We start from the raw sequence: 13,944 nt of genomic DNA on the forward strand, positions 1-13,944 counted from the left end.
TCCTGGAATATCCCCTTTCCAGTCAGGTTTTCATGATATCCACAATGAATATGCATAAACTTGACTTGCATACACTGCCTCCCTTATATGCAAATTCCTTCCATGCATATTCATTGTGGATATCCTGAAAACTTGACTGGCAAGGGGGTACTCCAGGACCGAGTTGAGAAACACTGATATAAACTACTATGGAAGAGTATAAGTGCATTTTTTGCAATCACATTAAACATATAAACAAACAAAAAGCATGCAAAGACTAACTCATCCTCCATCCCTTAAGATTACCTTACAATTCATTGTGGTCTAGTGCAGGGGTAGGCAATTCCGGTCCTCGAGAGCTGGAGCCAAGTCAGGTTTTCAGGATATCCACAATGAATATGTATGAGATGGATTTGCATGCACTGCCCCTTAAATGCAAATCTATCTCATGCATATTTATTGTGGATATCCTGAAAACCTGACCTACTTGTGGCTGAGGACCGGAATTGCCTACCCCTGATCTAAAGGATTGATCCCTGGTCACTCTTACGCAGGGGTGCCAAAGTCCCTCCTCGAGGGCCGCAATCCGGTCGGGTTTTCAGGATTTCCCCAATTAATATGCATGAGATCTATTTGCATGCACTGCTTTCATTGTATGCATATAGATCTCATACACATTCACCCTTAGACAAGATAGGCCCTAATGAAAACACATAGTCAGTTTTGGGAAAACCAAAACTATGGCTATAACCTCTGGCTGAAACCAAAACCAGTCAGAAAAAGGATACGAGCCAGTTTTGGTACCAAAACCAATATTCAGTTGGCCTTTAATGGAGAGCACTGGTAGGCTGATGCTCCTGGGCAAATTCCCTTCATACTTCAAGGCGCTTGCAGTCCCTTTCAAAACTCCATTCCAGACAAACATGCCTATGTCATTCTACTACCAAGTGCCGATTTGTAAGCTTTGTCCTGTTACTGAGACTCCATTCTTCACTGAAAATGAAAAACTGTACTGCTGGCTGCCCCTCCCCCCAATAAGACAAAATGGAGCCTTTGTTAGCTGCTGCCATTTTCGAAGAAGACACTGGTAGGGCAGCAACTGAGGCCCTGTTATTACCTTGGGGCACCTACAGATCGTGAGGGAGCTTTCCAAATGGGGTAGCAACTTTGGGCGCATTATTCATTTTTGCATTTTCAAGGGTAGGGGCAAGCATAGACATTGACTCTTGAGAAACGTTGGAGAAGGGATTCATAAGGCCTCCTTTATCAAAAGAGATTTTGAAATGGGGCTGGCACTGTAGTGTCAATGCATATGGTTGGAACTCTTGGAGGCAGCAAAGGGGAATTATGTTCCCATAGGCGATAAGACCTACAGCTCTCTGGCCTTGGAAACACCCCTTTACTGTGATATTCACTGAAATACAGTACTTAAGATGTACTGCAGTTTAATAAATATCTGCAGAAATGAACCTGGACTTAAAGCCCAGTTTTAAGTATGCCTTTTGTTGTATTCAAATTTCTCATTCTTTCACTTGGGCAGCCTACATGGAAGTGCCTCATTATATACCAGTCAGATTTTCTAAATGCCTTCCATAATGAAAGGGATTAATGTGTGTGTATGTTTTTTTTAAATCTTTTATTAGGACCATAGATTAATTACTTGATTCTTAGCTGGCTGCTCTAACCTTTAGGCTACTCCTCTACATCCATAGATGAATTACAATATTTTTTTTCATATTAGGAGTGTTGAGAACCTCCCCGCCCCTCACGAATTACACATTATTCCTTCAAAGGCATTTTGGCTTCTACAAGGCGCAATTTAGAATACAGAATAAAATGTGAGGATAATTTGTTATATCCTCTTGCAGTGAAGTGTCTGCTTATAGGAGAAGTCAAAATTGTGTTCAGGACTTTCCCCAGAACTTGCATAGTATCATCCATATGTGGTTGGACCTGTGGCTGGAGAGTATTAGCTAACTGGCGTGCACTGATGCTAGCAACGTGATCCAGGATTTCAATGTTCTTATATTTCATTAATACATTTACAAAACACCACAAAACAGCTTGATCCAAGCTACCCAAAACTAAACTCTTAAAACCCTTATTTTGGCAGACTTCTCCCTTTTGTGAGCCTTAAAGATAGATCGCAGTATAGTGAACCAACGATCACCACACCCCTCCAGGTGTGAACTGAATTTAACCACAAAGAAGAAAACCCATCGATTTCTCACAATTACTAAGTGGACAAATGCAGTTGAAGGCCCTTGGCAAAGTCTTAAGGCACAAACAGAAATTTCCCCAAAAAGTGTGTTGTTTTAAAAGTTGAGTGAATCTCAGCAGCACTTAAGTTGGTCTTCTTCCAAGACATTCTAAAAATGTACATAAGAGTTGCATAGCAGGTATCTTCTTGGTGAATATATTATTTATTTGTATTTTCTTTATTTTCAGTTCGTCAGTGGCATCCACAAGCTCTCACCACCATGTTTCTGTATTTTTTCAAAATGACATTTGAGTTGTCATCAAAGTAAAGCACTGAGATGGCATTTAGCTTGGTAGGTGCACAGCAAGGTTTTGGGACATAGGCTGGATTCATAAGATGGACCTGTTGTGAGAGAGAGGACAAATAATTTAGCATATTATTATCGCTGACAGTGGCTTAGGAAGGGTGGGGTGGCGGGCGGTCCGCCCAAGGCATCATCTTTTAATTTAATTTATTTATTTAAAACATTTTTAATCCGCCTTTATCTAAGGCGGCTTACAAATTTCCATCAATAATAATAAAACGCTAGAGCGCACATGCGCTCTCAAAAATTCATGAGTCCTGGCGCCGTGAGGTGTGCTTCTGTGGCAACATTCTAATTGACACCTCAAGGCGCTTGCAGGGGCTGGAGGCGCATGCGCGCGACTGTGCTCTCTACAAACCTCCCGGCTCCAGCGGAGTAGGCAGCACCAGTGGCAGCAAACGAGTGGTGGACAGCAGCCCCGCTCCGGCCGTTGACCCTCCACAAACCTCCCGGCTCCAGCGGCATAGGCAGCACTATAAACATGCTGCTTCGCGCCCTTCTCTGCCGCGTCTCTGATGACATCATCGGAGCCAGACGCGGCAGAGGAAATCGGCAGTAGAAGGCCGCGAAGCAGCGTGTTTAAAGTGCTGCCTACGGGGCTGGAGCCCCGAGGTTTGTCGGTGGTGGGAGGGTCAGGAGCAGGCCAGATCGAGCAGGACAGCGGCAGTAAAAGAAGGGGGAGGGGCCGAACGGAGCAGGGAAGAGAAGGGAAAAGGGGGTGGGGGAAAATGCTGCTATTGCTTCTGCACAGGAAAGGGGGGAGATAGGAGGTAAATGCTGTTGCTGCTGATTAGGGAAGTGGGATGGAAATGCTGCTGCACAGGGAAATGGGGAAAAATGACAGACAGACAGCGGGAGGGAGGGAGACAGAAAGAAAGGCACAGGGGCAGGGAGAGGGACAGAAAGACAGACAGAGAAAGGGGGCCAGAGAGAGAGTCAGCGGGAGAGGGAAAGGGGGCTGCTTTGGGGGGAGGGGTGTGCTCTGGGGGGAAGACAGAAGGGGCCATGGAGAGACAGGGAGACGGAAAGGGGGCTTCTTTTGGGGGAGGGGTGTGCTGGGGAGACGGGCCATAGAGAGATAGGGAAAGGGGGCTGCTTTGGGGGGAGGTGTGCTGGGGACAGACAACTTTGCTCTGGGGGGGAAGACAGAAGAGGGCCATGGAGAGACATTTGGGGGGGGGAGACAGAAGGATACAGACAGCGGCCAAGGAGAGAGAGATAAAGAAAGACAGACAGACACATCTATTCTAGCACCCGTTAATGTAACGGGCTTAAAGACTAGTACATAATAAAACAGCACAATGAAACATACATAAAATAGAGGAAAATACAAAGTTACAATATTCTATCTGCATAGCCACAGCATGATTGCATTCAAACTAATTATTAAGTACCATCATTCTTCAATTTAATTGACCATTTACCTGTGAAAACATAACTCAACCACTGTTATATATTCACTTGATGGGGCGCCAGCTCCCATTCTCTTCTCCACCCCTCCACTATCGCGGGAACGCACCCTTTCCCTTCCCTGGTACCTCTATAACATTTCTGGCGCCTAAGAAGTGACATCAGAGGAATAGTTTATAGTTTATCCTATATAATAAAACGCTAGCCGCGCATGCGCACTCCTATCGGTGTGCTTCCATGATCAGTAGGTCTGTGGCCGCAAGAGTGCGCATGCGCGAATCCCCAGCACCTACCTACACTCGCCAGAAGGACTGGACCCCAGCGCTGGACATCCTGCTCTCCTGGAGGCTCCTCTCACGAGCCGCACCAGCGTCGGAGAAGGCTTCCGGCGCTGGCGGGGATTGAGAGGAGCCACGGCGACACCTCAAGGGGCGGGAAGGGAAGCGCCAAAAAAAGATTCCAGCCGCTACTTTCTTCGCGGTCCCGACTCCAAACGCCAATTCAAGCAGCGTGTGCAGCACTCTACACACGCTGCTTCGGGGCCTTCTACTGCCCTGATTTGCTCTGCCACGTCTCTGATTATGTCATCAGGAATGTGCCAGAGTAAATCAGGGCAGTAGAAGGCCCTGAAGCAGCGTGTGTAGAGTGCTGCACACGCTGCTGGAGTCGCAGGTTTGTCGGGAAAGGGGAGCAGGAGAGAAGACATGCACAGCCACTTGCAGCAGGGGCTTAGAGGGCAAGAGAGCTGCAATTGGACTGAGGAAGGAAATGTTCAGATAAAGAAGGGCTGAGACTGAAGAAGGAAAGAAAATTGGAGAGACTTAGGTAGGAAATGTTCAGAGAAAGAAGAGCTGAGGCTGAAGAAGGAAAAAAAATAGGAATAAATACCTATAGGGAAACACAAGATAAGGAGCATACAAAGAAAAGAATACAGCATAGAGGTTTGCAGGAATAAGGAACACATAGAGAAAGTAGAGCAGAGACCCCTACAAGAAGAGAAAAAGAGCAAAGAGACTGGGGATGAGAAAGAGAGCAGACATGCTTGCAGGAGAAAAAGCGAGGCAGTAATGTTACAGCTGGAGAGTGCAAAGTGAGGAAGAAAGCAGAGACAGCGCTACACAGGGAAATGGAGGGGGACAAAGACAGAAAGAAAAAAAAAAAAAAAAAAAGAGACATATATTCTAGCACCCGTTAATGTAACGGGCTTAAAGACTAGTATATATCACCTATTCCTAGGTTTCTAGGCAAATTACAAAAATAAAAATTATACAAAGTTGAAATACATACACATTGGGCTCCTTTTACTAAGGTACATTAGGGCCTTAATGCGCAGAATAGTGCACTCTAAATTGCCGCTAGACCTTAACGCTAGCATTGAGCTGGCGTTATTCTAGAAGCGTACCACGCAGTTTAGCGCACGTTAATTTTGTGCGTGTGCTAAAAATGCTAGCACACCTTAGTAAAAGGAGCCCATTATTTGGGGGTTTATTTGGCATCCTGGGACACTGGGGTAGGCGGGAAGGAACTACATATGCTAAAAGAAAAGAGAACAAACAATCAAGGTAAAAGACAAAAGGGAAGAAGAGCCGACCTGAGGGAACATTAAAGAGGAACAGGAGAAGGGGAAGAGAAGGGGCATGCATGCGTGGCAGGAGGGGACAGGGAAGGAGTGGATGAGGGTGGGGGGGGGGCAGAGAAGAGGGCAGGGGAGGGGCACCTCCGCCCTGGGTGCCTCTCACCCTCACTACGCCACTGATGGCTGACATTCTTTTTTTTTTTTTTTTTTTAACATTTCCAGTTCAGGATGCAAAGTAGTGAGAAACAGAACTGAATCTGGACTCGCACTGTACTCACCAGGGTCTGGACAATGGCGTGATTTGTGGCATTCATGTGTGCATTGAGTGGGAAAGAACATTCACCCTCGCAGTAATTTGCAGCATATCCTTTTGGTGCAATTATCCAATCCTTTTGCATGAAAAGAAAACAAAAAAGGCATAGCTGAGAGAATTTCAGATTTTTATTTCCAACACTAACCAAAAAGGCTAGGTGTGAGCTGTTTGAATGGATCACCACTTAAAATAGCAGGACGCCAAATGTCTCAAAATAAGAGCATTATTGAACAAAATTGTAAATAAACTAAACTAAACGTTATGTTTATATACCACATCTATAAGGACAGAGCTCGGCACGGTTTACAAGAGTTTTGAAGAAAGGAAAATATAATAAGAATTAGTGATGATATAGAGAACAGCGGAATTTACACTTACCATCCCCCTCCTTTTACAAAAACCATAGCGCGGCTTTTAGTGCAGGCCACGGTGGTAACAGCTCCAACGCTCATAGGAATTCTATCAGCATCAGAGCTGTTACTGCCGTGGCCGGCATTAAAAACCGTGCTACAGTTTTGTAAAAGTGGGGTATAACATATAAGATGTTTAGGGGGGAATTCATCAAGGGACGCTAACTGACTTAACGCACGCTAAATGCTAAGTCGTCCTTTAATGAACGTTTTAAACCTACATCGGTGGATAAAATACACATCCAAAGTGTATCCCATGCCAAACAAAACCACTCTGCAAAAAGACCTGGAAACCAATCAATGTATACTGAACTCAGCTGCACATTTGAACTACGTGTACACTGTGGAGTAAATTCTGGCCCTATACCTATAAAATTTGACTTGTTTTTTTTGTACTCCTATTCTCATTCTGTTAATTCCACACATTTGACACTATGGGCTGTATTGCTATACAGAGGGTGACCAACAGCCCATGTCACGCTGTTGCCTTGTGCTGAGCAGCCTCTTCTCGCATTGACAATGCTGCCTTGGTCGTTTCTGCAGTTTTTGAGCTCGTCAGCTTCAAACATCTGATGGTAATCTTTAAACTACACCGTTTCCTATCAAAATATAGTTTAACAATGGTGGTCATAGCCCCAAATGATGGCTCACTATTCTGTGGTGGTCAGCGTTTGTTTTTAAATGCTCACTGCAACAGGCAGAATTACCCCAGATATTCAGTGCTGGGACATGTCTGGGCACTAGCATTGAATATCCTGTGCTAATTATAGTTTTACTGGCCACCAGAGCTTATGTGAGTCTCAGCTGATATTCAGCTGGCACCTGCATATGACACATGTAAGCCCTGGGCTGAATATTAGCCAGGATACACATAAGGGATGAAGGTGCCCTCTGCTCCTCCAATTCTCTCTTTTTTTACCTCATGATTCCAATCCTGTTCCCTCCGACCCTAGACAAGAAACCCCCACCAATATCTCATCCCTCTCAACCCTTGGGTCTACCTAGTAGAATCCTGGTGGTCTAGTGGGGTTCAAAGGGCAAGAGTGATGCTCACTAATTCCTGTCCATTGTGGCTCCTTTTACAAATGGCCGCCATGACCATGATTATCGCCTCTCCTTCCTGATTAGATTTCTTTGAATATTGGGCAGAAAGATATTGGTAAGAGAATACAAATATAATGATAGGACGAAAGCTCTAGACTGGTGTGGGAATTAATGTAACAAGAACTGATGACAAGATAAAATTCCTGTTCCCTCAAATCACAATGTACATCATAGGATTTTCAAAAGTAGTAGTTTAAAAGGTTGAAATGGTTACCACATACTAAATTATCCATTTAAAATTTACAGCTGCAGAAGACATTTTGAATGTGTTACTGAAACTCCATGTTGTGTTGCAAAAAGGTTTTGGTTTTTTTAAAGGGGCTTTTGAGAAGCATGACAGTAGTTTCTTGGATCTCTTCTATGGTTCCACTGTACCAGGGTTTCGTAATCCCAAATGCTGTGAAAAGAGGTAAAACAAGGTGCAGAAAAGGGTCTTGAAATCTGAGGCAGTTTGTTGAAACTTTCTAGACAGAATGAAGGCAGTTTTTAACAAAATGTTAACAATCAGTACTTTTAGCAGCTAACAGCGACATATGTAGTTGTCAGTAGTCACTAGTGGACACTTGGTTTAGAAAGAGGGTGGGAGGGTTTCAATGATCAATTAAAGGGGTGTGGGAACCAAAACAGGTTAAGCTACAGCCTCAGCACCCTGAGGTTGTGGGTTCAAATCCACGCTGCTTCTTGTGACCCTGGGCAAGTCATTCAATCTTCCCATTGCCCCAGGTAAATTAGATAGATTGTCAGCGCACTAGGACAGACATGGAAAAAGTGCTTGAGTACCTGAATGAATTCATGTAAACTGTTCTGAGCTCCCTTGGGAGAATGGTATAGAACACAAGAATTGCCGCTGCTGGGTCAGACCAGTGGTTCATCGTGCCCAGCAGTCTGCTCCTGCGGCAGCCCCCAGGTCAAAGGCCAGTGCCCTAACTGAGTCTAGCCTTACCTGCGTACATTCTGGTTTAGCAGGAACTTGTCTAATTTTGTCTTGAATCCCTGGAGGGTGTTTTCCCCTATAACAGCCTCCAGGAGAGTGTTCCAATTTTCTACCACTCTCTGGGTGAAGATCTTCCTTACGTTTGTATGGAATCTAACCCCTTTTGAAGAAGCCCAGTTTCTCTAATCTCTCACTGTACGGCAACTCCTCTAGCCCCTTAACCATTTTGGTTGCTCTTCTCTGGACCCTTTCGAGTAATACTGTGTCCTTCTTCAAGTGCGGCGACCAGTGCTGGACGCAGTATTCACGGGTCTGTAGTTTCCCGGATCTCCCCTCGAATATTCACCACCTTCCAGTCTTCCGGAATCTTTCCCAATTTGATCGACAGATTGGCTATTAGTTGAAGTACTCTCTGTTTCCTATCTGCCAACCAGTTTTTAATCCACGTGAGTATTTCACTCTCGATTCCATGGCTCGCAATTTTTCGAAGTAGTCGTTCATGCAGGACCTTGTTGAACGCCTTCTGAAAATCCAGATATACAATGTCGACCGGGTCACCCTTGTCTATCTGCTTGTTTACTCCCTTGAAGAAGTGCAGCAAGTTCATCAAGCAAGATCTTCCTTTGCTGAAGCCTGGTCCTCATCAGATTGTGTCCGTGTGGTGCCAGAGGACAGTGGGATGAGGGTGGGTAGCTGATCTAATTTTGGGCCGAGCCAAAGTAGTTTTGTTTTGGACTCGTTTAGTTTCATTTGTACGGTGAAGGCCCAGGATTGGAGGTTTGTTATACATGAGGATATGTTCTCAGAGAGGTTGGTGAGGTTCGAGTCGGTCTCAAGGAGGACAAGGATGTCATCAGCATAAGTGTAAAGTGTTTCCATGGGGGAAAGATGGAGGAGTTTCAGGGAGGACATATAAATGTTGAAGAGAATAGGGGATAAAGATGATCCCTAATTGTAGAAGAACAGCAAACTTATTACGAGAATGAAGTTGTTGAACCTTTGAGATTAATGAGGTCAATAGGGATTCGGTGCTGAAGTTGGGTCTAAAGCCATATTGGTAAGGAAGGAGAATGGAGAATCTCTCTAAATAGGATGAGAGTTGGGTAGATATGATGGACTCTAGCATCAGTTCCTTGATTACCCTCGGATGGATGCCATCCAGTCCCGGGGATTTATCATTTTTAAGCCTATCAATCTGCCTGCCTACCTCTTCTAGACTGACCTTCAACCTTGTCAGTTTCCCGTCTTCATTTCCTGCGTATAGCCTGTCGGCTTCTGGTACATTGTGTATATCCACTTCGGTATAAACCGATGCAAAAAAATGTGTTCAGTTTGTCGGTGATGGCTTTGTCCTCCTTTAGCACTCCCTTTATTCCATGGTCAACCAACGGTCCCACTGCTTCCTTCGCAGGTCGTTTCCCCTTAATATATCGAAAGAACGGCTGGAAGTTTTTGCCTCCTTGGCTATTTTTTTCCTCGTAGTCTCTTTTGGCCCCTCTCACCGCCTTATGGCACCTGCTTTGATGCTGTTTGTGCTTTTTCCAGTTTTCATCCGCTTTTGACCTTTTCCATTCCTTAAACGAACTTTTCTTGTCTCTGATCACTTCCTTCACCACTACAGTGAGCCACGCCAGTTCCTTGTTCTTTTTCGTCTTAGATCCCTTGTTCATACGCAGTATATATAGATTTTGCACCTCGGTGACTGTGTCCTTAAAAAGAGACCATGCTTGCTCTAGCATTTTTACAGTGCTTATCCTCTTTTTAATCTTCTTCCCCATCATGAGTCTCATCCCTTTGTAATTCCCTTTTCGGAAGTTCAGTGCTTTGGCCGTCATTCTGGATCGATGTTTTGCCCCTGTGTCCAGGTTGAAGTGGATCATATTGTGATCACTGCTTCCCATCGTCCCTTCTACTTCTACACCTTGCGCCGATCCTTGTAGTCCATTTAGAATTAAGTCCAGAAATTGCATTTCCTCTCATATTTTCCTTGACAAGTTATTCGTCTACAGCATCCTGGAACATGGTCTCCCTACTGCAGCCGGAGGTGCCTAGGTTCCAGTCTATCCCCAGATAATTGAAGTCGCCCATGAAAACTGCGTTGCCTCCCATGCAGCTGCATTTAATCTCATCCGTTATCTCTCCATCAGTTTCTTCAAACTGCCCTGGGGGTGTCGGTAGTAGATGCCGATCTTTGTTTCCTTTCCATTTGTTCCCGGAATTTTGGCCCACAGAGACTCTACCTTATTTTTCGTTTCCGGCGTGTTCTCTCCGGTAGACTCAATTCCCTCTTTGATGTATAGGGCAATACCCCCACCTTTTTGACCTACTCTGTCTCTGAGGTATAGCTTGTATCCCGGTAGCACAGTGTCCCAGAAAATTGAATAAATAAAAGAACTCCTGCCCCATACTAAAGCCCTCTTCTATCAAACTGCGATAGCAGTTTTTAGCACAGGGAGCCATGTTGAATGGCCCATGCTGCTCCCGACGCTCATTGAGTTTCTATGAGTGTCGGGAGCAGCAAGGGCCAATCAGCATGGCTCCCCATGCTAAAAACTGCTATCATAGTTTGATAGAAGAGGGCCTAAGAGTCTTTAAACTACAGTTTTGATGAGCACCTTGTCTTGAAGCAAATTACTAATTTTATAGATACATCTAATGTACCTCACCCACATCAAACTGGGTTTAGAAAACATGATAGTACTGAAACAGCATAATTAGGACTAACATCCACTATCCTTCAAGCTATGGATCAATATAAATAACACAGGCCAACAAAAATAAAAAAAAATTTATTGGTGCCTTGTTTTTTTTTTTTACCTATTCCTGGGGTTATTTGGGGTGCTGATTCAGAAAATTGCATTGGATAGACAGCATTGGATAGTTTCTTAGATATGGTTGAATTTCTTAATTTTTTTTTTTACTGCTGTTTAAAAGATCTCTTCTGCAGAATCGGAATGTCATAACAAGCTTTCTTTTTTCAATGAGAAATTTATGTATTTAAATTACCCACATTTTTTTGTGTATAATGACCTTTGTTTCACAACTATTCATCTACTTCCTTTCTTATAATGCATACTGGCATAAAAATGTAAAACTCAAATGACATGAACATTGGGCAAAAAAAAGATTGGCCTCTGAGGGAAAATATGGTGGTTGGACACAATGTAATCAATGAACCTTTGGTAGCACGAGATAGAATCATACTGCCACCACTACATATAAATCTAGGCTTGATGAAACAATTTGTAAAGGCTTTGAATAAAGATGGTTGATGCATTGAATATAGCGCATATGTTACCTGGACTTACCATGGAAAAACTGAAGGCAGGAATTTTCAATTGTCCACAGATCAGACAACTTATAAATGACCCACATTTCATAGCATTAATGAATGAAATCGAATCATGCGCCTGGTCTTCATTTGTTCTTGTGAAAACTTTCTTGGCAACAAGAAGGCAGACAACTACACACAATTAGTAGAGGTTATGCGCTTTCACTTCAACAGGCTTGGCTGTAATATGAGTGTTAAAGTCCATTATCTGCACAGTCACTTAGATCACTTTCCAGAGAACCTTGGTGACTTAAGCTTAAGCGAAGAGCAAGGTGAAAAATTTCACAAATACATAAAAACAATGGAAGCCAGATACCAAGGAAGATGAGATACACACACATGATGGCAGACTATTGTTGGAATCTTATGTGGGATTATTCTGGCAGCTCCTACTCTTGGAAGTCTTACAAAAGGAGCTTCTTGTGTGTCAAATGACTGGAAAGTTTGTATCATAAACTTGTGCTTTTGGTATGAAATAAGTAGATTTTCATGTTGTACACTTTTCTTTTAATTTTTAATTTGTTTCCTTCATGTTGAAAAGATATTAATTTAAATACATTAAAATATCCTGATTTTTGAATGGGCGAACAGAGTGAAGAATGGTATATGGCACGTGTTCTGTATATCAAAGATTAGAGCTAATAGGAGAAAACTGGTGCCATTTTTTTTTGAATCAGCTGGTCAAATATATCCAAAACAGGTTTAACATTTGAGGCACCAAAATGAGTGTTGGCCAGTGTAATTATTCCACTTTCTTTAGACTTGTCAGTGACATTTGACTTAATAGACCACAATTTTTTTTTAACTCCCAATCTTAAGTGTATAGGTCTAAAAACACAGTCCTCAGCTGGTTGAGATCTTATCTTACTATTAGAGTTAATACACTACACTTCTTAATACTACATCACCCGTGTTCATCCCTGATTGTGATACGCTGAAGGCTCTTGATTGGCTCCTATTTTAACATCTTCCTGTCCCCTTTCTTAACTTTAATTCAGTTTCTTGGACTCCTCCATACGTATATGCTGATGATATCCAAATTAATTCCATTACAGATGCCAATAATTCTACTTAGATCACAACCTGGCTATGTTCTCACAGATTAAAGATGAATCCAGAAAACTCCTTGAACTTTTGCTATCTTGTTTACCTATTCAATCTTTAAAAGCACCTGTTCTGGCATTCCTGTATCTTTCAGTCAGACTGTAAAATTATTTAGTGTCTTATTCAACAAAACTTTACATTTTCAGCCTCACATTTCTCATACCATCAAGCACTGCTTTTTTTAAACTTGAGATAATCTATTCAGCTCGGTAGTTATTCACAAAATCAGCTCTTCAGATTCTTGTTATCTTAAGTTTAGATTACTGTAATAGCTTTCTCAGTTCAAGTCATACTATTAATTATTTCTAGAATGCTACCACACATATGCAGCACTGTACAGAGTCACAAAGGAGACAGTCCCTGCTCAAATGAGCTTACAATCTAAACAATCAAGACAGACAAACAAGAGCCCAAGTTACTGATCTTCAGTGACTCCTAGTACATAATATGGCAGGTCAACTCAAAATAGGTTCAGACAAATTTGACTATATAACCCTCCTATTTGCTTGAGGAACACTGACTTCTAAGATCCCACTGATTAATTTATAAAATAATAATTGTATTTAAAGTTCATTACTCAGGACCCATCCTAGCTTTCCTGATTACTAATTCCACACTGTCCGATCAGCAATCTTTGATCTTCTCAATCAAATTCATTGTTTTTCATTTTTTTAGACAACTTTGCTATAATTTTTTTTTGCTATAATTTTTTTTTTTTTTTAATCTTTAACAAAATTCAGTTTAAAAGGTCACTAATATTTAATTTGTATATATTTAGGTATTAACTTGTATGTATTAAGGTTTTTGTACATCGCTTAGTGATTTAAAATAGGCGATTCATTAAGAATAATTAAACTTGAACTTGAATTCAAAGATCTTTATTGGCCTTACTCTGTGGAATGCTCTTCTCACTACCTTAATGACAGAACAATCTTTTGAAAAGTTGAAGGTCAATTTTTTTTTCATCGGTGCTTTCTCCTCTAACTAGGCCTACTGGAGAGGGATTTTACTGATGAAAACTATCAGTCTAAACTAAACTAAACCTTAGGTTTGTATACCGCATCTTCTCCACAATCGTAGAGCTCGGCACGGTTTACAGGAGTTAGGAGAGAAAGGAACTCCAATGAAGGGTTAGAGGATAGAGTAAGAAGAATAACTAGAGGGCTTAGAATGCCAAAGATGGAGTAAGTATTAAATTTTTGAGAATAGCCAGGTTTTC

The 13,944-nt window shown here is 42.5% G+C and overlaps 1 protein-coding gene across 1 annotated transcript in view; it reads right to left on the reverse strand.

The window, feature by feature from the left end:
• Positions 1-469: 469 nt before the first annotated feature.
• BMP6 (bone morphogenetic protein 6) overlaps positions 470-13,944 on the reverse strand; it is a 261,123-nt gene continuing 247,648 nt past the window's right edge. Inside the window, exons 6-7 of the mRNA XM_033934719.1 lie at positions 5,808-5,918; positions 470-2,581 (exon numbers count right to left, since the gene is read on the reverse strand). Coding sequence (XP_033790610.1) covers positions 2,432-2,581; positions 5,808-5,918 — 261 coding nt within the window. The 3' untranslated portion in view covers positions 470-2,431. The remainder of the gene's footprint in view (positions 2,582-5,807; positions 5,919-13,944) is intronic.

The sequence above is a fragment of the Geotrypetes seraphini genome, chromosome 2 (genome assembly GCF_902459505.1).
Source record: "Geotrypetes seraphini chromosome 2, aGeoSer1.1, whole genome shotgun sequence".
In the NCBI taxonomy this organism is placed as follows: Eukaryota; Metazoa; Chordata; class Amphibia; order Gymnophiona; family Dermophiidae; genus Geotrypetes; species Geotrypetes seraphini.